General features: G+C 36.1%; 2 protein-coding genes across 6 annotated transcripts in view; one reads left to right on the top strand and one right to left on the bottom strand.

Annotated features, from left to right (window-relative positions):
- The window catches only part of LOC128242894 (patched domain-containing protein 3-like), a 20,112-nt gene extending 10,485 nt beyond the window's left edge, over nt 1-9,627 (bottom strand). Inside the window, exon 1 of one of the 4 annotated variants that reach the window (XM_052960315.1) lies at nt 9,383-9,627. The gene's annotated coding sequence lies outside the window, so the exon portion shown is untranslated. Of the gene's footprint in view, nt 1-299; nt 410-9,382 lie in introns of those variants that run through there. The other 3 variants (XM_052960313.1, XM_052960314.1, XM_052960316.1) reach the window with 3 other exon arrangements.
- LOC128242893 (phenolphthiocerol/phthiocerol polyketide synthase subunit C-like) lies at nt 693-25,425 on the top strand. Of its 2 annotated transcripts, none has more exons than XM_052960311.1 (11): nt 693-922; nt 4,584-4,674; nt 5,728-5,855; nt 6,157-6,317; nt 8,436-8,639; nt 14,314-14,392; nt 14,508-14,610; nt 15,037-15,211; nt 22,325-22,426; nt 22,779-22,961; nt 23,425-25,425. In XM_052960311.1, the coding sequence occupies exons 2-11, from the start codon at nt 4,594-4,596 to the stop codon at nt 23,547-23,549; spliced, it is 1,341 nt and encodes a 446-aa protein (XP_052816271.1). In that variant the 5' UTR covers nt 693-922; nt 4,584-4,593; the 3' UTR covers nt 23,550-25,425. The 2 variants fall into 2 exon arrangements, with proteins under 2 accessions (XP_052816271.1, XP_052816270.1); XM_052960310.1 differs by having other exon boundaries at nt 15,719-22,426.

Here is a 25,425-nt window from a genome sequence, read left to right as displayed (position 1 = left end):
TTGGAGTAAATCTACTAGCGATATGAACGTTAACTTATGTATCATTATTGGCATAAGGTTGTAAAACAATAAAGAACGCTAATTATGACAGCTCAGTTTTGTGTTATAATAATAAACATTATACAATCATGATGTCCTTTATTTTTATATTGTGTCGCGAATATTACAAACTTTGGTCATAAAAAATACTAGTACACGTTTATTATCTTTACAATTGAGAGCATTTGTTCCTTTTAATAGTCTTAAAAATGTTACGACCAACACATTTAGCTGTTCTTGTGAAATATCAAATTAAAAACCTTTTTCTAGGCACCTATGTTATGCAAAATCTTAACCATTTTTTTCGATTTGTTTATAGTTAAACACTAAATTTGTTTGAGAATTAGGCAAATAGTTGAAGGCAGTTTATGTTTTCAACGCGTTCGTTATGGTTACCGATTATAACTATTGATCTCATGAAGCAGATTGTAAAACGAACAGTTGTTAAATCGAAATGCATTGAAGCCGGTAAAATATGGGGGATTTACCATGTTGCCAAAACTTAGTCATCGATAAACTATGTAATAACAAAGTCAATTGTGTAAAACTAGCTCCACCTCCTCGCAAGAGATTGGTTTAGACAGACCATTGGTCAAAACCGTGAGCATGCTTTGGCTGTAACTATAAATAAAGCCCGAAAAAGATCTACCAAACAACAATAGACGATGCAACATGAACACGAAACGACTTTCGTGCTTTGTAATGATAATTATAAAAAAATAACGAGCAAATAATAATTAAAAAATACAAAAGACAATAGTGGTAGACCTCGTTATTACTTATATGTTGCGGACACTTTTGGGAGCTACGTTGAAAACGGCTTTAAACCGGCAGTTATGAAAAATGCAGACACAATTTATCTCGATCTTTATCAGTTAGAAATGTAAGTATCATAGTAAGTTAAAATTCTTCTATATTTAATTATTATATTGTATTTTTACCATACACATCTTTAATAATTTTTCAATGGGTATAAATTGCTTGCATTTATTTATTTTCATAGTTTTCCTCATTTGCCTGTATCATGCATATATTGTTTATGATGGTTTCATTATGTTTAACATTTAAAACACTTTGGGTGGAAATAAAGAGTGTATATATTTTACTCAGAATTAAACATCGATCCGAAGACAAAAAATAACAATACTATAAGTCCACACCAAATTGATAATTTGTTCATCGGATTTTTTCCAAAAAATAATGGAGCGAGCGAGCGAAATAATGATAAAAATATTTGTTTTGCATTTAGCAAAAAAGAGGAGCGAGCGAAGAGCGAACACATATATATAGTCATTTAACTCAATTTTTTCACTTATTAACTAAACAATGATATTGTAAACAGTACAAGGATAACATCCAGTGAAAGAATGATAACAATAAAAAAATATTCTAAACAAATATTAGTTTTGAGATCAAACAAATGCTATTTGAGATCAAGCAAATGTATTTCTTTAAAATAATTAATAAATGAAAGAACTCAAAACCACAGTTTTCCAGTTTTTTTTTTAAACCTTTTTGATTTTTTTTCCAAAATACCCTATGCATGGCTAAGTTAAAATCTGGACACAAGCGCCAATGGTCACAGCCACCTGCCTGCTCAATGGCATATCCAAATCCAAATTAACTAGGTTTTCCACTTTTCCTTAGGAAAACTGGTTAAAAATAATTCTCTATTAAAATACATTGTCATATCTCATGCCATGGAAATGACTAGACAAGGTGACTTGAAAAAATAACTCACAAAATAAATATAGGCATTTGCAATCAAATATAAACTACAGCTATCACTCTTGCAATGACTACACGATTGGCCTTGTTAGCCATCTTAGTTCTGGAAGAGAATTTACAAAAATCCTACACCGTATTGTAAACCATTTCAGCACCATATATGTCACAGAAAATTCCAGCCAGCGCCAGATTGATTTTAGGCTTTCTCAGAATTTAACTTTTATCTTTTATAAACTTGCAGTTTCTAACGATGACCGCATCGTATCTTTGAAAAGTATTTGCATTAGGTGTTCTGAATTGTTTCCCTCCGTCTGCAGATAGAGTTGGGATCTCTAATCATTGAAGTACTTGGGGTTTACTTTTTCGTTTTTTATTATTATTTGTTTTATTGATTGTTTCCTCAAGTTAATGCATACTTTAATAAGATTTATCTTTAATTTGCGTTTTATCTTTATTAATAATTATTGGGATAAGAGTGAGGTTTGTGCACATAAACTGGTTTAAACCCCCAGTAAATTCACATTTTACTGACCGTTCCAAGGCGGTACCTAAAAATTCTTGATAAACATACCAACTATATATATATATATTTATAGTATTTATGCACTGTGTTGTTTGTAGAGTTGTGTGCTGTTCTATGTTTCCTGTTTGTGAATTTGTGTTCTATGTCTTTGGCGTTGCCAATTGCCACTAAACCGGGTTTATGTTTTAACTTTTTGCTTCGGAGCATGTTTCTGTAGCTTTTTGCATATATATTGCAGATTTTCCTTAAATTTTTTTAGATATCTTGTTCAAATGTAGACAAGTAATAGACATACAAAAGACACTTTTACTTCTTTTGTACTGCAAATACTGATTAGGTCAATTTTCTTATATAGCAAACAAATATTTCAAGAAAGTACAAGAATATGCAATATTTTTTTCATAGACAAAAACCAATCAGCATACAAATTTAACACTTGAATGATTTCCATATATAGTTTAAATATACACATGAACATCTAAAAAATCTACAAAATTTTATTCGCAACACAAAGTGTGATTAATACCTTTTTCCAATCATAGAGTCTGACACAATTTTTTTTATCCTTTTTGACTAATATTTACAAAATATACACAATACAATCCGGCTTGTTTGATGTTTTTTTGTGAATGGTAAAACTCATGGGGTTGCATGTAGCACATAGGAATGTCAGTCAGGTTAATTTTTAGCGTCATCCTACTGTCCACGAACATTGACTCATCGGCGACCAAGGCCTCCAACACCAACACGCCCTTGTTGCCTCATGGGGACAGGAATTTCATGATCCGCTGCATCGGAGAAATCTGAAATTTTAATAAGCAATCTTATACATAAATGTTCATTGTAGTATAATGTAGTATGCATTACTGAAACAGTTTGATGATAACAAAAGAAAAGTGGTGCTCGTTTCTTGGTCATACGTTATTTTTCTATTACTGTACATGCATTGCATATAAATTAAATAAACACTATACTCTGATCTGTAGCAAAATAAAAACAAACATGCATAAATCATTAAATGTTTATTTTTGAAGGCAACAAATCAAACAAAAAATACATCATATTTGCTAACAACAAAGAAGTTAAAATACACACCTGAAGTTTTTATTTGGACAGGTGTATTAGGAATAGATGACCGATTGGAAACTGTCTTTTCAGGGTAACTAACGGTCATCCGAATTCCCGTCAAACATGTCCGAACCAAATTCAAACTTTGGATAATCACTGTCATTCACGATGAAATTCAGCACTTCTTGTCCAGTATATATACGTTTACTTTAATCGGAAGCCAAAATAAAACAAACACATTTGTCCAAAATTTAACCAAACTTTAAATGGTGGTAGAATTGTCATTTGTTCAGGGCGTAATTTTCAAGAATCAGGAAAAGAAATAAATGTTTTCATGTTGCGAATTTAGTCTCGATCATCTAGACGCTTGTATCCGGGTCTATATCTTTCATTGACTCTAATTAGAACAACTGCATGATTGAGACTAGCCGGTGCTTTGATAATTGTTACGATCGAAAAACACGGGTATAAGGGAAAAGGCTACATTTTACTAAACAAATTAGCGCTCGTAAAAAAATAACTATTTTTTTAGATGGTGCGGGCGCAAGTGATAACAAAATAAAAATTATTTTTTTGCTTTTCTGAAGAAATAGGTGCGGGAAATCCGATGAACAAGTTATTAATTTGGTGAGGCCTAACCCATGAATTACTATTGAAATATAGGTTAGTTGGATGCTGTAGTTTCGAACTGAATGATGATCTGGAAATTTTCCTTTATTAATGCTCCATCATTTTCAACATCGAACTGCTATCTATGTTACAACTCTTCATTCATTAATAAAAAGTAAATATTCAAAACAATTTCAATTCAGTAAGAACTTTCCGGCTGTGTTGAAGCGTGTTCTTTGTTGATGGCTTGCTTTTTGGAACTGGACGTATCTGACCCAATGCAAAAAAAATATCATGTGATATAATTAAAACAATGCAATGAAACGTCGGTAAAACTAAAGTCGAACATACATCCGCTGTGTCAAAAGCACTAGGCTATGCCACTGACTTGCTTATAGTCCAGGAATGTAGCGAGGATGGACCGAGGATAAATATAGCGTGTGCACTGACCGTGTAACTATGCACCTAGTATGACAGTTTAAATAAATATTTCAAAACTTGTACTATTTTTCAAAGATATAAAGAAAACGCATGTTTAGTCATAATTACCTTATTTTCCTAATAATTTTCAACAATGTACATTTTAGTGTTAAACATTATTTCTTAAATTTCAAAGCTAAGGAACGATGGATGACAAGGTAGCAATTGCTGTAGTTGGTTTAGGCTGTAGGTTTCCTGGAGCAGACAATGCTGAGGAATTTTGGCGCGTAAGTATTGTTTTGCTGATTAAAGCACTCTCACAGATTGACCATTTTAACAACTTTTTTTTTTTTTTTTTGTCTTGGAAATTGCAATTTTTTGCGTAAATATCTGAAAACCAATGATATAAGATTGCTGACAAAAAATCGGATCGTAGATTTTCATATTTCCGTTCGAAAATTAATGTTTTATGGCTTAAAGCTGAACTCTCACAGATTAAACGTTTTGACAACTTTTTTTATTTTTGTCTTGGAACCAGCCAATTTTTGCAAATTTCCATGGAAACCAGTGAAACAAGACTGCTGTCAAAAAATTAGATCGCAGATTTTTATATTTAAGTTCAAATATTGATGTTTTATGCATTTTTCTTAAACCGTTAGTAACGGTTTAAGCCATAAAACATCAATTTTCGAACGGAAAAATGAAACTCTACGATCTGATCTTTTGTCAGCAATCTTTTATCATTGGTTTGTAGATATTTATGCAAAAAATTGCTCTTTCCAAGACAAAAAATAAAAAAAAGTGGTAAAAATGGTCAATCTGTGAGAGTGCAGCTTTAAACCGTTACTAACGGTTTAAGAAAAATGCATATACCATCAACTTTTGAACTTAAATATAAAAATCTGTGATTTTTTTTTTTCATGTGGTCTTATATGACTGGTTTCCATGAATTTTCGCAAAAATTGGCTCGTTCTAAGACAAAAAATAAAACAGTTGTCAAAACGTTCAATCTGTGAGAGTGCATCTTTAAGATTCCAGCTAAATATATTACTCAATTTTCTATTTCACTGTCATTGGAACTCGCGCTCTAACACAAAAATGATTTATTTGCAATTGCAAATGAAATATAGTATTTTTGTTCTGTCATTGCGATGCGGACGATATTATATACGTATTGACTACCTTGAAGAGCAAAAGAGCAGTGCCATTCCTATATTAACCCGCTGACCCTAAGTGAATAAAAGACGAGACGCGACCATTTTAATAAATATTTTCACTATTTCAATTACCTGGAGCCCCATAGTGTATAAATGACGCGTACTATTTATGTGTTTACTTAGGTGCTTGTAAATTGTGAAAACCACGTGAAGGATATCCCGAAAGACAGATGGAACAACGAGACCTTCTACAATAAAGACAAAAATGCGGTTGGGAAGAGTTATGTTACTAAGGCAGGTTTTCTTAAAGAGTGAGTATATCAGTCTGTTTCGGAAAAAATATCAATTGAATAAGGCTTATTGATAACAATACCTCAAAGAAATGAGAATAAACGAATGTTCTAGTAGAGTATACATACAAGCTATGTTTAACCTTGGGGTCTATACATTTTTAAACGAACATTTATAAGGTAAGCTTTCTTCGAAATCATTAATACTTTCCTGTATATACATTTGTATATAGTTGTGATATGTGATCGCCAATGTTGTTAGCGCAGTTGTTATTAATGAAATGTTATACTGATTAATATATGATTCAAATCATTTTTGAAGCCATGATATGTGGGACAACAAGTTATTTGGAGTGAGTGATGTTGAAGCAGCAAGAATCGACCCTCAGCAAAGATACGTTCTTGAATGTGTCCACATGGCTATGGAGGATGGGGGCTTTACAAGAGCCAAGATGAGCGGTACAAAGACAGGAGTCTATATAGGTATGTAAACAAAACTGTTTTTACAGGAAGATACATGGGAGAAACCTACTAAAACTTAACCTGGATAGGCCAAGATGTTTGTATCATTCAGGGGACTAATATGTTGTAGCTTTAAGATGTAGTCAAACTAATTGTACTGGAACGGATCAAATTTTGATATGGCAATCCTGTCACGTACAAACTATATTCTATGAACTATATGTCAGTAGTTCCGCTCAGAATTCATGGGGAACGAAAATCCACAGAAAATATTTGCGTTGTTTGGCATGTATACATATACTTTGAAAATGACATATTCGAGCTTCTACTAAATGACCTCCCCTTAATAAGTACCAAAAACTAAATAACTTTACTATGGACACCATCTTCAAAAGTTAAAAAACAAAACAATTCTGTAACACAAAACCTTAAACTCAAATATATCAAATTAATTCACAATATTTTTTTCAGTCCATCAATATCCCCTATTGTCTCATTTAAACGGTAAATCACACCATTGACCAAAGAAGCAAATTGTAACTCATAGTGCCACAGTAGTCAGCCACTTCCTGTTATTTTCCATGATATTGATAAAGTTGGTTGATTTAATCCTCAATAACTGCCCTAATGTTCTCAAAGGGATTCAGATTTGGACTATAGTTTGGTCACTGAAAAATATTGCAACCAATTTGGAATGCTTTCAAAAGTGTTTAGGGGTTATTTCATTTCTGCCGACTGTAACCATCTTTTAACAATATCTGGGTGGTTTGGACCAGATGTCACTTCACACATTCAAATTTAGCTGGTGTCAATGAGCCTTCTAACCAGTATTGTTCCACGTTGCCAGGTGGTTTGGATAGATACATGTTATTATCTCAGTTGAAGCATATGTGTTCCGAATACGTCTCTGATACTACTATGAATCCCTTTTTTTCTGCAATCCAATAGACTGCAGCTCATGTCTAAAGTTTCCATAGAAACAAAAACAGGCCTCTAGTCTTTTTCTGTCACCGACTGTCATTGTCATTGGTCTACCAGCCCCCTTCTTCTGCTTGATACTCTTTTTTACCATTGTCAGTGCTTGTTGTAAAACCAAGTAGACTGTGGATAGTGAAATGTCTGCTTTTATAAAAGTCTAATGACGATGTTAACCTATATTGGTTTACATTGATGCGTACAGGTCGACTATTTCACAGTTAATCAAGAGAAGTCACTTTTATCTAGCATGGCAATACAATACATGGCATCGATACAAATTCAACCTTAATTTATGTTTATATGCTTTACATTACATTGACAAGGCAAATACAAAGGATTATTAACAATAATGTTTGGACAAACTTTAAATTTGTGCAAAGTTAGACGGCAATAAGCCCAACAACACGCCCAACCAAGAAGGCAAAGAAATGTATTGAAATCTGAAATGGCAATGACCAGAACAAATATCATCCAATAAAGAGATTTAAACCGTATGATGAAATAGCGAAAAAAAGAGAAAATTGTCGAAAACTGACATATCTTTGGTATCGATGTGTACAATGCATTGAAACTAACTAACTGAAGTACCACATAATTTACAATTAAGTAATTTTTCGCAGCTCTTTCGTATATTTCCATTAAAAAAAACTAGTTATGTATACCTAGTAGAATTCATTCTAATGCGTGAATGGCTCGTCGACGTTATCACGTGATATTACCAAGTTAGGTACATATCTTAAATATGCCAAATATATCGGGTGAACCTCCGTAGCACAGTGGATATAGCACTGGACTGCAATTTTGGCGACCCCGGGTCGAACCCGGTCTCCGACTCGATTATTTTTTACATTTTGGTATTTTTTTGCAATTATGCTATGAAATATTAAAACATTTTATTAAATAATTGTCCTGAGATTCGTTACTGTTTTGGTGCCAATCTTGTGTATAGTCCCTTTAAGTTACCAACGAAATAAACAGACACAACCGGTGATAACGATTAGATTGATTCGTCCTCCATTTCCAAAAATCAATCTCCAATAAAATGTGATTGAAATTTTATACCCTGAGGGTTTTACTAAAATTAATATATCGATGGTTCAATATTTTAGTTTCAGAATATGGTTAAATAAGAATGTGCTATTAGTATTTTTAAAATGGCAGGTTGCATGAACGACGATTACAAGATAATGAGCATGCAGGACTCATCAGGCAACACAAACTACAGTGCAACTGGTTCGTCCACCACAGTAATATCTTCAAGGGTATCCTATGTGTTCAACTTACAAGGGCCTTGTTTAACCGTAGATACGGCGTGCTCCTCTGCAATGATGGCTATTCACCTTGGATGCCAGGCTATTAGATCAGGTAATGCTTTAAAGTTGTTTCAACTAATTCTAAATATTCATGCACAGTAAAAGTATTGAAACTATCATTTATCAGAACAATGTATTTTAGGTGCATTCTCAGCTTTGGCGAAATAATTAATTTTATTTATATTAAGGAACAATGAAAATAAAAAAAGAAACGGGTTGAATTAGGTCTCGTGAAAGTTCTTATTAAACAACTACCTTATAGAAAAAGTGCCGACAAAAAAATCCTTTGTTTTTAAGTATCTTCCAACAACCCACAACAGTTTTCGATACAATATCAATACACATTAAAATGTTAATGTGCACTTCAAATAAACTTTACCCCACCCTGCATTAAAAATATTGGCTAGCTGTGAATTATTTAAAGCTGTTTTTCAAGTTAAATGTTGTGCCAAGATCTTCGGACACGAGCAACTTTAATTTCAAGTTAAAATTCCTCTTGTTATTTACATTGGCGTTTTATACATACCTGAATATTATAAATATGGCATATTATATTGTGTTTGATGTAATTGATCTTATTTAACAAATACCCGATTCCATTGAGAACATATTGACATTAGGAGGGGTAAAATATCATGAACTGACTCTGGATTTGCATTTGTCAAAAGTGCACTTCAGATAGGTAATAACAAGCTTGTAGTGACCTTTTTCAACATAGGCATGCTTTAAGATTTAAAACGTTAACTAATAGTTTCCTTCAATATGTTTATGTTAAAATGCATTTGTTTTACTTACCGCTGGTGCGACGTTATATCCATAATTCTTGCATTATTGATCGTAAGTTTTTTGTACTCGCACAATGTCAGCCATTTTGTTATTCTGCGCAACTTCCGCTGTTTTAAGGTCAAGAGCAGTCATGTATAAGGTGACTCATTCTTTTGATTTGTTTATATTTACATTCCAAAACTAAGGGCTATATTTAGAGCTTTTCTTTGTATCAGTTGCATATTTTTTAAAGATGGCTGCCAATAATTTCTTTAAACGTTCTTTGTTGTGGCGGTCACATGACTGCCATTCAATTTGTTGTCACTGCCATCATTTTGGTTGGCACTGCCAACGTTTGGGGTGGCATTGTCATTAGTTTCATGGCAGTAGCGTTCCGCCACCCTACGGTTGCAGTGCGAGTATAAAAGGGACACGATTTTCGTTGGCAGTCAGTCTGAGTCAAGCCTTTGTTCAGAGATCACGTTACGTTCGACAAAGTAATAAAGCTGAGTTTTAATAAAAAATAATAACGATAGTAATATTATAGAAGGGCTTTATATAATAATTACTCAGTAAGCATATAAGTTATGTGGCCTTGATTCAATTTAACATTTATTCGTATTTTTACAAACGTTTAATCTGGATACAATTTACATAGGCCTATAGCATTTACAGGACATATATGTATTGAAGTTATCAAGGACAGACAACTGTATTGAGCAAGTAGCGTGACTTGTGTGTGTTATCTTGCTTAGATTGCAATTACTAGAACAAAACTGTTTTCAATACCTGGTTGGAATTGGTACGGACTATAGAATAGTCTGCTTAATATCAGAGTTGAGTCGGTCACCTGAGAGCCAAGCTGAGCTTGTTAGCACAGTTCACAAGAAGTTGAAACGGAATATTGCGTTTTAGATTGCGTCCACATACATTTGTGACAAGTAAATTTCACTAGCGTGAAACTAGGGTAAGCCCCCTACAATCTAATGTCAAAAGTGTGATTGGTTATTCTATACCAATCCAGTGATACGCATCTACGCATAACATTGCAATCCACGAAAGCGACGAAGAGGTAACCTTCCAAAGAACTAGAAGCCGGACAAGGACGGGAGCACGAGATCAATTCGGCGAACGAGAGGAGGCTGGCGACTGCAGCACATACCGCAACGCAAATCCTGATGAGCGACATACGCATCCTGACGTTAGCGAACCAGCCAAGACTCAAATGTCAGCAATGATGTCAGACATGGCTGGTGTTTAAAAGAGGTGGTTACCGAGCTACTGGTATTAAAAGCGGCCCAGTGTACCTATGTACTAGCGGAAGCACAAACACCAGCGAAAAGTACCGACGAATGATGAGACCGGAACCAGAAGAAGCCGCGCATGAATACAGATGGGAAGCTGATGCAAATAACTCCCATTACAACCGGCGGGGTGAGGTTATAAACCAAGAGCATATGAGAGCCGGCCACATGGACGACAACTATGGCGCTGAGATGCCCGACCGGCAAATGGCGTTTGAAAGGCAAGGAGACACGCGGCGAGAGACAGGCGGCAAAACCAGCCTAACTTCAAATTGCAACCATTTACGGGAAAAGAGAACAGGAACGTCTGGTTGAAAACGTTTGATAAGATTGCTTTTATGTGAAGTACGAGGGTGCGTTTTCCAAACATGATTGGGAATTGGGACTCACTAATCTAGCAGAGCACCCAATCAACACAGGTGAGGCCCCGCCAGTAAAACAGCGGCACTGACGAGTTTAACTTGCGCATGCCGATAAAGAGAAAAGAGCGTTTGAGGAATTACTTCACAAAGGTGTAATACGCAAGAGCACATCCCCTTGGGCCTGACCAAACGTCCTCAAGAAAAAAGTCGGTAGCCATACGACCAGGTGTAGATTACAGAAAGTTCAATGAGCTGGTGAAACCAGACGGCTTCCATTTGCTTAGAATACAGGACTGTCTCGACGCAGTGGCAGGTTCCACCATATTTAGTAGTTTTGACCTAACAACAGACTTATACCTCTCCAGATACCAGTAAAAAAGGACATCGCGAAAACTGCATTTTTCTGTAAATACTGACATTATGAGATGGTCCGTATGCCATTTGAACTTAACAATGCAAGCGGGACTTTCCACTGTGTTATGGAGCTCGCGCTGCAAGAACTCCATTGGGTCACCTGTCTTGTATATATAGATGACAATATCGTCTTCTGTCGCAGTTTTGATGAGCATGTGACCAGAGCAGCAGAGGTTTTAGACAGTATTGTAGCAGCCGGTCTGAAGTAAAAGCCAGAGAAATGCCAGCTATTGCAGACCGAAGTAACGTTTCTCGGACATGTGGTCTCTGCCAAGGTTTGGCGTCCCGACCCGACCAATGTGGCCAACATTCTAGCTTGGTCGCGGCCAGTCAACGCTAAAAAAGTAAAACATTTTGTAGCCACTTGGTCTTATTACCGACGTTTGTAGGAAAACCGCAAAGATCGCTCATACGTTGACCGAGCTGACAAAAATCGACAAGCCATATGTATGGAGTGATGGATGTGAAAAGGCTTTCGCCAAATTGCAGAAGTGTTTGACAAGTCCTGATATTATTGGTCACCCTCGTTAAGATGCTGGACAGTTTATCTTAGATGTTGACGCTTCCGGTACCGGCACAGGTGTGGTCTTGGCTCAAGTGCAAAATGGTCGAGAACGAGTATAGCTTTTGAAAGTCGTGGTTTTAACAGAGCGGAGCGCAATTATTGTGTTAGAGATCCGGAATTGTTAGCAGTCATCTTTCTTCGTGCAGCATTTTTGTCAATACCTGTTAGGCCGGAGGTTCTGAGTTCGAACAGATCACCAGGCCCTTGTTTGGTTATTCAGGCTGAAAAAGCCCACCGATTTAGTTACTAGGTGGCTAGAAATCCTGGTTTAATATCAATTGGAGATTAAGTACAGACATGGTCGTCTTCAAGGTTATTGTGAGGCTTTGTCAATATGTCCTATGCATAGCGACTGCACGTGCGTAGCAGTTGACACCGAAGAGCCACTGAAATGCGGTCCATGCTCAAAGTGAAAAAGACGAGCGCAGCTTATGCGTTTAGAACCACCGTCTACGGTCAGAAGTGAAGTGACCAATACCCAGAAATCAATCGTTTCAGGAAGGGCTCCAACTGTCAAACTCCAAGACGTGTGTGGCGTAGACATTGTATTGGTGGTCAGAGCTGTCGATGATGAAACTCCGTCAACATCATCCATCGAGCCATCCAAGGCCACAGCTGTTTGCAATTGGGTAGATGGTTACCAGATGCAGAGATCGCCAACATGCAATCCCGCAACAATGATCTAGTACTGGTTTACACTGGACTGCTAGAGGCACGTCAACCAAGTAAAGAGTTTGCACTAAAGAGCCTGCGACAAGGCACTTTGGTATAATCTGGCGAAATCTGTCCTTAGTAGACGGTATTTTTCCCGTAAACAGTGTCCGAAAAAGAAACCGCAGATGGTAATACCAAATAAACTCAAAAATGATGTCCTGGGCCTTGTTCACGATGGATTGACCGATGGTCATATGGGGTTAAGGCCACCAACTCTTGGAAAGCTTTTATTGGTATATGATGAAGGAAGATGTTAAGCTTTACGTCGGTGCTTGTGACGTTTGTGAGGCGGAAAAACTTCCACAGAAGAAGCCACGAGCACCCATGGGTCATGTAAGGGCAGGAGCACAATGGAACATCCTAGCATTGGATGGAACCAACAAGATATTATGCAGGATCAAACGGAAGAGAAGGAATACTCTAGACCGATGAAGATACAGGTCAGCAGAAAAAGTAAAGGTTGCAGGAGCATCGCCTTTATTAGCGGGGAAAATATTATTCCAAGATTGTAGTGACCCTTTTCAAAATAGGCATGCTTTAATATTTAAAACGTTTGATAATAGCTTCCTTCGATATATTGGTGTTAAAATGCATTTGTTTTGCTAACCGCTGGTGCGACGTTATATCCATATTTCTTGCATTATTGATCGTAAGTTTTATGTACTCGCACAATGTCAGCCATTTTGTTATTCTGCGTAATATCCGCTGTTTTAAGGTCAAGAGCAGTCATGTATAAGGTGACTTATCCTTTTGATTTGTTTACATTCCAAAACTAAGGGCTATGTTCAGAGCCTTTCTTTGTTATAGTTGCATATTTCTCAAGATGGCTGCCATTAATTTCTTTAAACGTTTTTTATTGTGGCGGTCACATGACAGCCATTCAATTTGTTGTCACTGCCATAATTTTGGTTGGCACTAAAAATCAAATGTATTATTATATGTCATATCTATAATTTTCAGGTATGTATTAAATGCTAATGTAAGTTACAAAAACAATTTTAACTTTAATATCACAACAATATACAACTATTATAAAATAGTGTGTTCACGAAGATAATGATTCAATAAAAACTAGAAACGCCACAATGCGACAAAACAGAACACACATAATCCAATATTCGCAAGAGAAACTGCGAACAGATTTGAATGCTAGCTAGGCCCTACAGTTCCCATTATGCTTTAGAGGCGAACCTGAATCAAACTTATATTTTCTAAATTTTTAATCACGTTTTCATGTAAAGAACTAGTACCTATAAAAATAAATATAATTGAGGTTCTGCATAATTGTATGGTGCTTTGAATTCATATGGATTAGTTTTAGTTAGAATGTGTCGATATCAGATAACGGCTACTATCATACTTCTTTGTATGAACTGATACGTTAGTGCACAGTGAGATGCCTCCGTATGATTCCCACGGTGGGGATCGAACCAAGCACGGGTTCGATACAGACATATTTACATCCCTCTCTCACCGGCGTTTTGTCACCTGGTTTAATATATGAAAAAGAAAATATAGTTCCTTCCTATATTTCTTATTAAATGTCGGTGTGGTAATGTCTCGTTAGTTTGAAACATAAATTTTGTTTCACTTTCTTTCAAGGTGATTGCTGTCAGGCAATTTGCGGTGGAGTGAGCAGCATCATGTATCCAGACATGTTCATAACATTAAGTAAAGCCAGGTATGAATGATATACTCGAGTTTATACAAAAAGATTAATACTTGTCGTTTACAACGTATTAAACATTTCTTTCAGTATTGTTTCAAATGCAGAAAAAACTTACATTTTCAATCAGAATGATGTCAGCTGTTGGCCAATGCCAGACCTTCTGCGATACAGCCGACGGATATGCCCGAGGTGAAGGATGCGGTGTGGTTATTCTCAAACCACTTAAACAGGTTAACATTTTATATGCATGAACATTTGACAGCAAACAAGATAAAACAAAGCGTAGAACAGCTATATAAGATATACAAGAATTAATCAATAATTGTAGCAAACACACCTGTCAGCGAGCCTCTTTATGTTATGTCTTCTTTTAGTCTTAGTCTGTCTAACCTTTATGCATAAATATTGTACGTATAGTCAATTTTATTACACTGAGCGAGTATTTAAAACTTTCCCGGTTCTCCATAGCAATGGGATAAACTTGAATGACTTGATAATGCCATTTGCTATTAATAAACAGTATTTGGCATTACACCAGGCAATTTAGAACGAAAAAACATCAACAGGAAAACGATTTGTTTCTAAATGTAGGTTGTTGTCGACGTATAGCCATGTTTTCAAATAACACACAATAATGAATGAATGTTTTTTTAAAGGCACAACTTGATAATGATAAAATATGGGGAGTGATAGTAACAGGCACAAACCAAGACGGTAGAGCAGCACAACCCATGACTGCACCATCTGGGAGCCAGCAGCAGGCTTTGTTTAAGCACGTTTACACAAAATACGACATCGATCCATCAACAATTCAGTACATAGAGGCTCACGGTAAATTTATAATCTCACTTTATTCATCTATACATATCATAACAATACTATTTAAATATATACTAGACTACGTGTTGTTACACGTAAGAAGCGTAAGGCGTTGCGCAGCTGTTTCTCATTATTCATCCTCCACAAAGCGGTGGATAAAAGAAATATGTTCTCATCATAAACTTATCAATGCGACATGCACAATTTCATATTGGAAACATGCAAGATGGAGGTCATTATCATATCTTATCACAGATTGATGTGGAAATCCTTTTCTAACTATAATTATATTTGTAGCAGCGAAATATACCTGTCGCTTAGATTGATTTAGTAATGATACGATTATGTTTACAGTGAATAACTCAGTAAGAATCAGTTGCCAATACAAAGGCTGTTATGCCAAACAATCAGAACGTATAAGCTACTTTGTTCATAGCCGCAATTGAAAATAGCCTTATATTGGTTTATTGCTTCTAAATATACTGAGTTGTCAGCTGATACCGATGTAATTTTTCACAGGAACTGGAACACCCATCGGTGACCCTACGGAGACAAATGCATTGGGATCGTTCTTTTCAGAATGTCGAAGTCAAAAAGCAAATCCTCTATTAATAGGATCAGTAAAAACGAATATTGGCCACACTGAATCCGCTGCAGGGGTAGCTGGTCTTATCAAAGTACTCCTAATGATGAAGGAAGGAAAATTTGTTCCATCGCTTCATCTTCAACGCGATAAAGGGAATATCAACAAGGGAATAGACCTTGAGAAGCTCAACATCGACATTCCCGTTGATGTGTCAGAATGGAAAGCAAACGAAATGGGGCAACGTGTTGCTTGCGTTAATTCGTTTGGGTTTGGAGGCTCGAATTGTCATGCTGTTGTTAAGAGTTCTGAGATGCATGGAAGTAATTGTTCTAGAGCAGACACAACTCCACTTTTATTCGGTATATCCGGAATTGACAGGAAATCACTTGAAATGAATTTAGAAGTATTTATCAAAGACATTTCTGAAAGAAAAGTTGACCTCCAAGATGTCTCATACACTTCTCTAATACGGAGAGACCATTTCCTTCATCGCACAATCGTTGCAGGCTCAACAGTCGAGGAAATTAAAAAAGATGCACATCGCAAGATAACAATGCCCCCACAACGCAAACATACAAATATTAATATTGTGTTTGTCTTCTGTGGCGTTGGAACGACATGGACTGGCATGGGATGCCAATTTATGACAAACTTGAAATTCAGAAAAACAGTTCAAGAAATCGATGAGTTTTTACAACCTCTCGCGGACCTACGACTTTCCGACCTGTTTAGCAGCCAGGAAACGCAATACGACGATCCATTTCTCAATCACGTTGCAATTTTTGCTGTTCAGGTTGCTCTTGCAAATGTATGGATAGGCTTTGGAGTAGAACCAGACGTCATTATTGGCCAGTCCGTTGGAGAAGTCGCAGCGGCTCATATTTCTGGGCGCATTGAATTGGAAGAAGCTGTACGAATCATAGTTCATCGATCTAAGATACTAGCCAAACATCAAAATGGATCAATGATGGTGGTCAAAGGAGTAGATATGAATGTTTTAGAGACGATTTGCTCACAGTACATAAATACCAGTATTGCTGTTTACAGTAGTCCCGTTGGTTGCACATTGTCGGGCGACAGTTCAGAAATAGAAGTCATTAAGACACGTCTAGAGAAATACAAGGCTACAGAAACAAACACAAATATTTTGATTAGAAAGCTTGGCGTTGCAAGTGCATATCACAGCCCTTTGGTTGAATCTTGCAGAGAAGAAATCATCGAAGCGATTGGTAAAATACAGCACAGACAAAAAATCAAATATAACATCATTTCGACCGTGACGGCAGAAGTTGCTTCGGAAACAGATTTCACAACAGGCGAGTACTGGGCCAAGAATGTCCGACAATCTGTTTTGTTTTATCAGAGTGTAAAACGAGCTGCATCAAATACAAAACATAACATCTTTCTTGAAATTGGACCAAAGCCGGTGCTGAAAGCTCATCTTGCAGATATTTTCGAGGAAGGATCATTTAATTGTCAACAGTCAATGAACTTCAACAAAGAATTCCAATGCATGTTTGATTCGTTGTCGAATCTTTTCCAGACAGGGGTTGAACTAAATTTGATGAATTTGTTTTCTGGATGGAGAAATCCAATCTCTATACCGAAATACAACTTTCAAAAATCAAAAACATTGCATGTGTCTGAAAAAATGAAACAGTATGTTGAAGGTATAAAATCCGACGGCAATACTTCACATATGTTTATGACATCAATGTTAAATGGAACACAATCAAAATTTGAAGCTCATCTTTCGAATTCAAGGACACCATTTGTCTTTGACCATCGCATGTCAGGTACAATTTTGGTACCTGGTGCAACATACATCGATGCTGCACTTTTCGTTGGAATGAAGGTTCTGGGTAAAAGTGCATTTAGTTTGTCAGTTTCAGTTGACTTTGTCAATCCTGTAACATTACAACCAAACGATGAATCTATCCTTGACATTTCAACAAGTATAGAACAAAAGTCAACTGTCCATTTCCGGTGCCAAAACAAATTGGGGGTTGTTGTTGCAAAGGGAAAAGTATTTCCTAGAGAGACGAAGGAAACAAAACATGTACAACTTCAATCCCTTTTCAACAAATGCCAAAAAGTTAAGGATAAAAGCTCAGTTTATCAAGCGCTGAGAGGTTTGCAGTTTGAATATGGCCCTTCACTTGCTTTGATTGAAAAATCATGGTGCTCTGCTACTGAATGTATTTCTGAAATTTTCATCCCAGCCAATATTGCAAGAGAAATACAAAATACCATTATTCATCCTGCAATTGTTGATGCAATGTTTCAGACTTTTGCAAATTTTATCAATGAGAACATTGATATTGCTTTGCCAAAGGGCAGTGAAAGAATCACCTTGTTCGGACCAATCGATCCAGAACAGAGAATGTTATACGTGTACGTGAAGTTAGTAAGTCAGACTTACAACGAGTTCCACTTCAATCTAGTATTGGTGAATCCTGCAGGATTTGTTTTACTAGAGATTCTAGACTTTTACACACGCACACTAGACGAAAGCACCAAATACAAACATACCTACGTTGTCGGAAATACGTCTCTTGACGTTTCTAGAACCACAGAAAGAAGGGGAGGTATGTTTTATTCCGCAAAGCCGCTGGATAATAAAACATGGTTTTCAAAGTTTGTTGAAACTCAAGGAATTCTTTGCATAGAAGAAGCTGAAAGCGCTATCGAACAGCAAAGCAATCTTAAACCATTAGCAGCTCTTTTTTACGTCAACCAGCCGGTTGTTGCGCAAGACAATCTCTCATATTCTGCTGCTAGAGGATTCTTTAGATTCCGAGAGTTTCTTGGTTGGTGTCAGAAGAACGAACTACAATGCCCTATATATGTCATCACAGATAACACTCAAGACCATTTCTACAAAACTCAAACGTGTGTGAATGTAGAAGGCAGCCACATGTGGGGAATGGTACGTGCCTTACGCCACGAAAAAGTTCATTTGGATCTCCGCTTAGTTGATGTCGATAAAAACGATTTGGATTTAGACACGTTGATTACCGTGTTTAGGTTAATGGATAGTGCAAACGCAGAACTGATTGTATCTGGAACCTCTGTGTACCATATCAGCATTTCCCGTTTTCATCTTAACAACATAGGCAGAACAAGAGAAATATCAAAGGACTTGGAATCAAGTGCATGTTTTCTATCGAAATCACTTGAACGTGTCAAAAAACCATTTCTAGCTGATACAAAGATCCGGGATGCACCAGCACATGATCTTAATGCATCAAGGGTTGCGATAACATCAATGTGCCTTCACCCTTTGACGACATTTTCCCAAACGACTGGAATAGATATTCCCGAAATTTGGCCTGACATAATTTTGCAAAGCCACAATGTTATAGCCTTAGAAGGAAAAGGGCTCTTGAAAGAAACCGATTCCGGTGATATCGAGATAGGTTTCTTATACCCTGTTCCAGTTCAATATCCAATTGTTCACATACCGAAAGAATGTACTTGGCCTTTGTCAAAATATTCCCCGACACCTGGTGTTTTACTACATGCCATCCTGCTAGACCAGATTATCCAAAATATCCAAGACGGATCCCGCGTCCTTTTGTTTGGAAATTCAACTATGAATGGACAATGTGTTAAAGAAGTTTTTGTTCAAATGAGTGCAACGAAATCATGTGAAATTGAATTTGTTGATATAAAGAGCGTTAAACATATTCAAAGCAGTAAGGTTGGTATAACTATTGTTCCACTCGTACGATTTTCATCAATTGACATCGACAAAGTCATTATCAAATGCAAAAACAAAACAAGCATCGTGGCTTTATCAGGAAATGTATCCGTCAATCTCCAAGCGTATATTCGGATGACTTATCCAACAGTGGCCGTTGTGGTAGTTTCTCCAGCAGACATTTTCGTTTCGCAAGGATTGCGTAAATGTGTTCAATCCACATTGCAAAACATTTCAAGAAACGGTTTGGAATCCAATACAAACATAGCCAATATGTTTGAAACGTCCGTTGTACAAACACTTGATATTCAACTAGACGCAAACATACCCCACAAAGTCGAAATGTCAAGTCTGTTTCGAAAGTGCGGTTGTTACATTGTAGTTGGGGGGTTGACCGGCCTTGGCCGTGTTCTGGTGAAACATATTGCAGAATCAGGAGCCGGTCATATTGCAATATTTTCTAGGCGCCAGCCAGGTGCTGAACAAATTCAGTATTTCAAAGACTTAGAAACAGGGTGTTCTTGTACGATACATACACTGCAAGTTGATGTTACCGATTTAGAGTCACTGTACCTGGCTAGAAAATCACTATGTTTCGCATTAAACGGTGTCCCAATACGTGGTATTTTTCAAGGTGCTGGTGTTCTAGTCGATGCAGTTTATGAAAATCAGACAGAAGAAACGCTTGTGAAAGTTCTCAAGCCAAAACTTGATGGGACGTGGAACTTACACGTATCTTTTAAGGACTTGCCTCTGGATTACTTCGTAATGCATTCGTCAGTGACATCCTTGTTGGGAAACCATGGACAAACAAACTATGCAGCAGCCAATAGCTTTCTTGACAGTATGGCACTATATAGACGATCACAAGGAATGAGCGGCCAGTCGATAAATTGGGGCGCATTGGCAGTAGGGATGTCGGTAGAAGACGAAAAGGTTGCCAATAAATTGCAAAACCTAGGAATAGGAATTTTATCCGAAGAAAAAACAAAGGAATATTTTACGGATGCGCTTCTGTGCAATGAGACAAACATCTGTTTTGCTGACCTTAATTGGGAAGTTCTATCACATTCTAGTGCAGTTAAAGAGGAAAAGGTCAAGTTCAGTGGACTACTCAAAAGCGGTGTGACCGATGCTGTAAAACTCCATAACCAAGAGGAGAAAAACCGTTTGCATCAGATAAGAAATCTGACTTTACGTGGAAAGAGGTCTGCAGTTCGAAAAATCATATTGTCAATTATTAGTGAGCAGTTTGTTAGCGATACTACAAAACTTGAAGATGATCAAACATTTTTTGACCTAGGAGTTGACTCCTTGTCTGCAACAGGGTTTCTAAATAGCTTACGAACGATTTTCAGTGTTCAATATCCTGTAGTCAAAATAATGTCAGGCTCAAGTACAATACGGGATGTTGTAGACTTTTGCTTCGAGCGATTGGAAGTTTCGGAAACACAAGAAAACCACTTCACGGAAAACTATTCAGAAGAGTCAATCGGAAAACCTGCAGTCACCCAGATTCCCGATTTAATGAGTTATCGCCATTTTAAGTACGACCCTGGCCTTACGTACATGACTGATATCGAAATTAGAGGAACGGCATTGACAATTGAAAATTTCAAGAACTATATTGCACATTTATTGTCTCGTTTCCGTGAACTTCGATGCCATATAAAGGAAGAAGGTTACGATAATTATGTTGTAGTCGAAGATGCTGCACTCAATATAATTCCATTGGAAATCGTTCCTTTCAACCAAATGCTTGACAAATTTACAGAAGCTCGTGATCAGAGAGACACTATAACATTTGATTTAGACACTCAGTATCCAATAAAATTTCAGATTGGCCAAACAAGCAGCTGCACACTCGTTCGTCTAAGTGTTCACAAGGTTGTGTCTGATATGACGTCAATTTTGTTGATTTTCAAGGAAATGAAAACATATTTAGACTCACTACAGCAAAACAAGTCCATAGATGCTCACTTCAGCGAAATTCACCCGAGGAAAGCCATTAACGAAACACTTCGTGCCAAAAGAAAAGCATGTCTAAATTACTGGAAACAAAGGATAGAATTTGCCACTCCATGTTCTCTTACTAAGGAAGTGAGTGAACCGCAAGCCAAGTTTTTCAGGTCTACATCAAAAACAATAGGTCCGAATAATTACAATGAAATTTTAGCGTTTTTGCGTGATTCGGATGCCACATTGTTTCAGCTATTTGCTTCGGTCTACCAGTTATTGTTAGCTGTTGAAACAGGACAACCAAATGTGACAATACTTACAGATATCGATCTACGGGCAGAAATACCGGCAATAGCAAATGAGGTAGTCAGAGGGATAAATGTTATACCTATATCAGCTCAACCCTCCAACGATATGACGTTTAGTGAGTTTCTTGAAGAAAACAAAAAACAAATGATAGCAGACATAGAGCATGGACAGTTGCCGTATATAGATATAGTAAATTTGCTGCAGCCGGAAAATAAGGCCAGTTTCGGTCGCCATTATCTCATTATCAATGACTTGACAAAGTTAGACATGATCGCTAGTGGAACACCTGACTACCCATACACAGTATCGATTAAGAACATTTGGCTTGCAAAGTTAAGTAAGGAAACAATTTGTCAGGTGGTGTACAATAAAACTAAACAAAGCATCACCGTTCACTTCCACTACAATGAACGTATATGTGGAGTAGAAAGAGGAAGACATTTGGGGGAAAAGCTTTTTCAGATATTGCATCATGGAATAAGGAATAGACATCAAACAATAGGAACTGTTTTGCACAAAACAGATTGTTTCCACGGCCCAAAACAATTGACACAGCCTGACATTTCAGATAAAAGTCATTCATATCCGGCTGAGAAAATCGAGCTATCATCACCAAACAAATACAGACCTCGAACACATCTGAACGTCCAACCTATGGAAATAATCAATGGTACATTTTTTTTAAATGATACTAGTATATGGTGCACGTTTTTAAAATGTAATTATACAGTTCGCATACAAGTATAATGTTTAAAAAGTTTATTATAAGCGACGTACATTTAAAGGTGTAATAGTTAAACTAAATAAAAATATGTTTTAAATTGTTTTAGTACTTTTTATTTATGTACAAAAAAGAGTTGGCTTGCAAATTTGATAAAATATATTTTGATTTTAACAAAATATAATCATCAGATTATATTCTTATTAAAAGGAATAAGAATATTTTTATTGATGACTCAGAAAGCGGACGGTGGGTCACATGGCATATACATAATGTAAGTTGTTTATATCGTTTAAAACAGGTTATTTTCAAAAGCAAACAAAAGCTGGTTGGAGTCACCGTGTCTATGTCACTTTACTGGAGCATCAGGACACCGACAATGACGCTAAATGGATAACGATTCAGTGGTGCAAAAAACCTGGAAGGCCAACGAAATCGCTTTCAGTGTCCACCTGTGATTCTATCTCCATGTTGAATCTGAACCGTGAGTTCAAAATAGCCATAAATCGTATAATGTTCGTATGCTGTTCTTAGTCTCTGGTTGAGCAGTTCCAGAAAAAAACAGTTTAGAATAAAAAAAATGGATTAAATGAACTACATTATGTCTCAATGTACTTAAACTGTCCTAAATTACCACGTATCGTTCGTAATTTAAGATAAACATATGTCCGAAACATATTATTTTTTCTTATACATTTTAGTTCTACTACGCGTATTAACAAAATAATCAAATCATTATTATAATACCGGTGAAATGTTGTGTTTTTTTAGACATTTTTCTGTAAATGCGGTAGTCTTGTCATTGTATATAACAACATTTGTATCTATAAAGCATTTGCCTTACTGTTAATCAGACATAAGCATTTCGATTTTCATTAAAACGTATTTTATGCGCTAAAAATTTCGATAAAAAAAGATTGTTACTAATTCGCAATATAACATTTCAGGTCAACACTCGATAGTTGTGCAGGCACGCGATAGGCAACTTGTCATATGCACCCCGGAACACGAGGTTGCGCAACGGTGGATGACTGTGCTTGAGAACTGCGCAAAAAGACCAACTATACTTTAATTGCATGGCTCCCTAAGCAAAGGTTGATAAACATTCTTTGGCCGAATAAGTCCGAAGAGAACACGTCGGTAATTACGTGATATAACAAAGAACTGTTTGTTCATCATTTTTGTTATAAATGATTTGACTTGACACTTACTAAGGCTCGTGAACTACAGTGTTTTGGCTAGTTCTGATATAGTTTTTTCTTAAATATAATCAAGCCGACATATTGTAAAATGTGTTCACTATGTACTCAGTGATGTTGACTGAGTACACAGTCAGGCCTTTCGAACGGTCGTACGACGAGGTATTGCAAGACAAATATTTTCAGAGTTGAAAGTTTTAGACGTACCATTTGAGATATTTGTTTCAAAATAAATATAATCAATACTCAATTCGAGTAAGTATCGTACGGTGAGTTCTTTGATTACCATACATCAGAGCCAGTCAGATGCTAGATATTTTTTATAATATCTTTATAATATCTTTTATAAGAATAGAATGTCAAAGTTATAAACGCTAGAAACCAGGTTCAATTGAAACATGTTTAGCCTCCTGTATATATGTATCCGTCGTCAATATAGTATGAAAGAATCAAAAACTGGAACATGTCCGTGGAGTATTGCCTATGCTTCTATTTTAAGACCGTACTTTAAGACTCTTATCTGTACAAATAATGGACAAATATTTGCATGTGTTGTGTATGTATAGTGCACTTATTCTGTTTTTCTGAAATTATACATTTGTAAATAGCCGACAAATTCTAATACAGCTGCAGCCAATTGTATACAACTGGTTAATTATTTTGTTTGGTCAGTTAGCAAAAATGTTTATTGATAGACCAAAGTTTTTTCCCAATAATTACTATAAACCAATTAAATCATTTAAATTTTCCAATTGGCCAAAAGACAACCTTTGGAGAAGGTTTAATACAATTGGTTGCGGTAGATCTATGTCCAACACATACGTATGTGAGTATTGAATTATATAATTGACTAGTCGCCAGTTGTCAAACAATCAGATTGTATTGTTAATAAATAGGAGCACATGGTTGCATAAGCTAATGCATTGATTCGAAATAATTGGTTTTGCGACTGGCCAGTTAACTGGAATTCAGTATATGATACACGTTGATATCGTGATTATACTGTGATTAACTGGTATGCAACAGCTCCGTATGTCTGTTATACACCCATCTCTTCTTACAGTAGCAACAATAATAAGTAAACTGTTCTATTTTGTCGGTTTAAGAAGGTTAAAACAAGAAATGAAGTTAATCCATATTTTTTTTCAAAAAACATCACATAATATTAACACTTAGAGATAATGCATGTAATACGTTTGTAAAATCGCAAACTATATGGATAAAACGAATTGGTAAGGTGTCCTTTTACAAGACGAATGTGCTTGATATGGTTTTATGTTATAAAATGTGCTTACATGTCTTGTTTTTCTATATTCATATTATTTAAGGATATTGTTTAGAATATTTTGCTACGAAGTGGTAACTTCGATTAGGATCTTGTTAATATGATAATTGTTATTGTAAATTTTGTAGACACTTTTTTATTGTAGTCATGTTGAATTTTTTGCTATTCTGGTGACTTTTACTTTCTAATGTTTTGGTATTGATAATGGTTGTACAACTTCGGTGTTATAACATCATGCTATCAAAACACTTACATATAGAAGATGGTCTTACAACCATTTATTGTTAAAACTTAAATGCCATGCGTTTTACTGATGTGGTTGTCTGTATATGCCAGATTAACATCATTAACACCATATATTCTATAGTGTATTTGTTATGACTATTATATATATTTTGTTTATGTCTTTAAGTTCTTATTAATTTAACAGAATTACATTCATAAAATAAAATATTGTAAACTTC

This window comes from Mya arenaria, chromosome 8, assembly GCF_026914265.1.
Source record: "Mya arenaria isolate MELC-2E11 chromosome 8, ASM2691426v1".
NCBI classification, from domain to species: Eukaryota; Metazoa; Mollusca; class Bivalvia; order Myida; family Myidae; genus Mya; species Mya arenaria.
This window is presented reverse-complemented; position numbering and strand designations above follow the sequence as displayed.

What these genes read in the sequence shown, in the direction of transcription:
- LOC128242893 (XM_052960310.1), top strand. Translation starts at nt 4,594, where the DNA reads ATGGATGACAAGGTAGCAATTGCTGTAGTTGGTTTAGGCTGTAGGTTT. An exon ending in AAGGCAGGTTTTCTTAAAGA is followed by an intron (nt 5,856 to 6,156) that starts GTGAGTATATCA and finishes TCATTTTTGAAG; the next exon opens with CCATGATATGTGGGACAACA. An exon ending in ATGCCAGGCTATTAGATCAG is followed by an intron (nt 8,640 to 14,313) that starts GTAATGCTTTAA and finishes CTTTCTTTCAAG; the next exon opens with GTGATTGCTGTCAGGCAATT.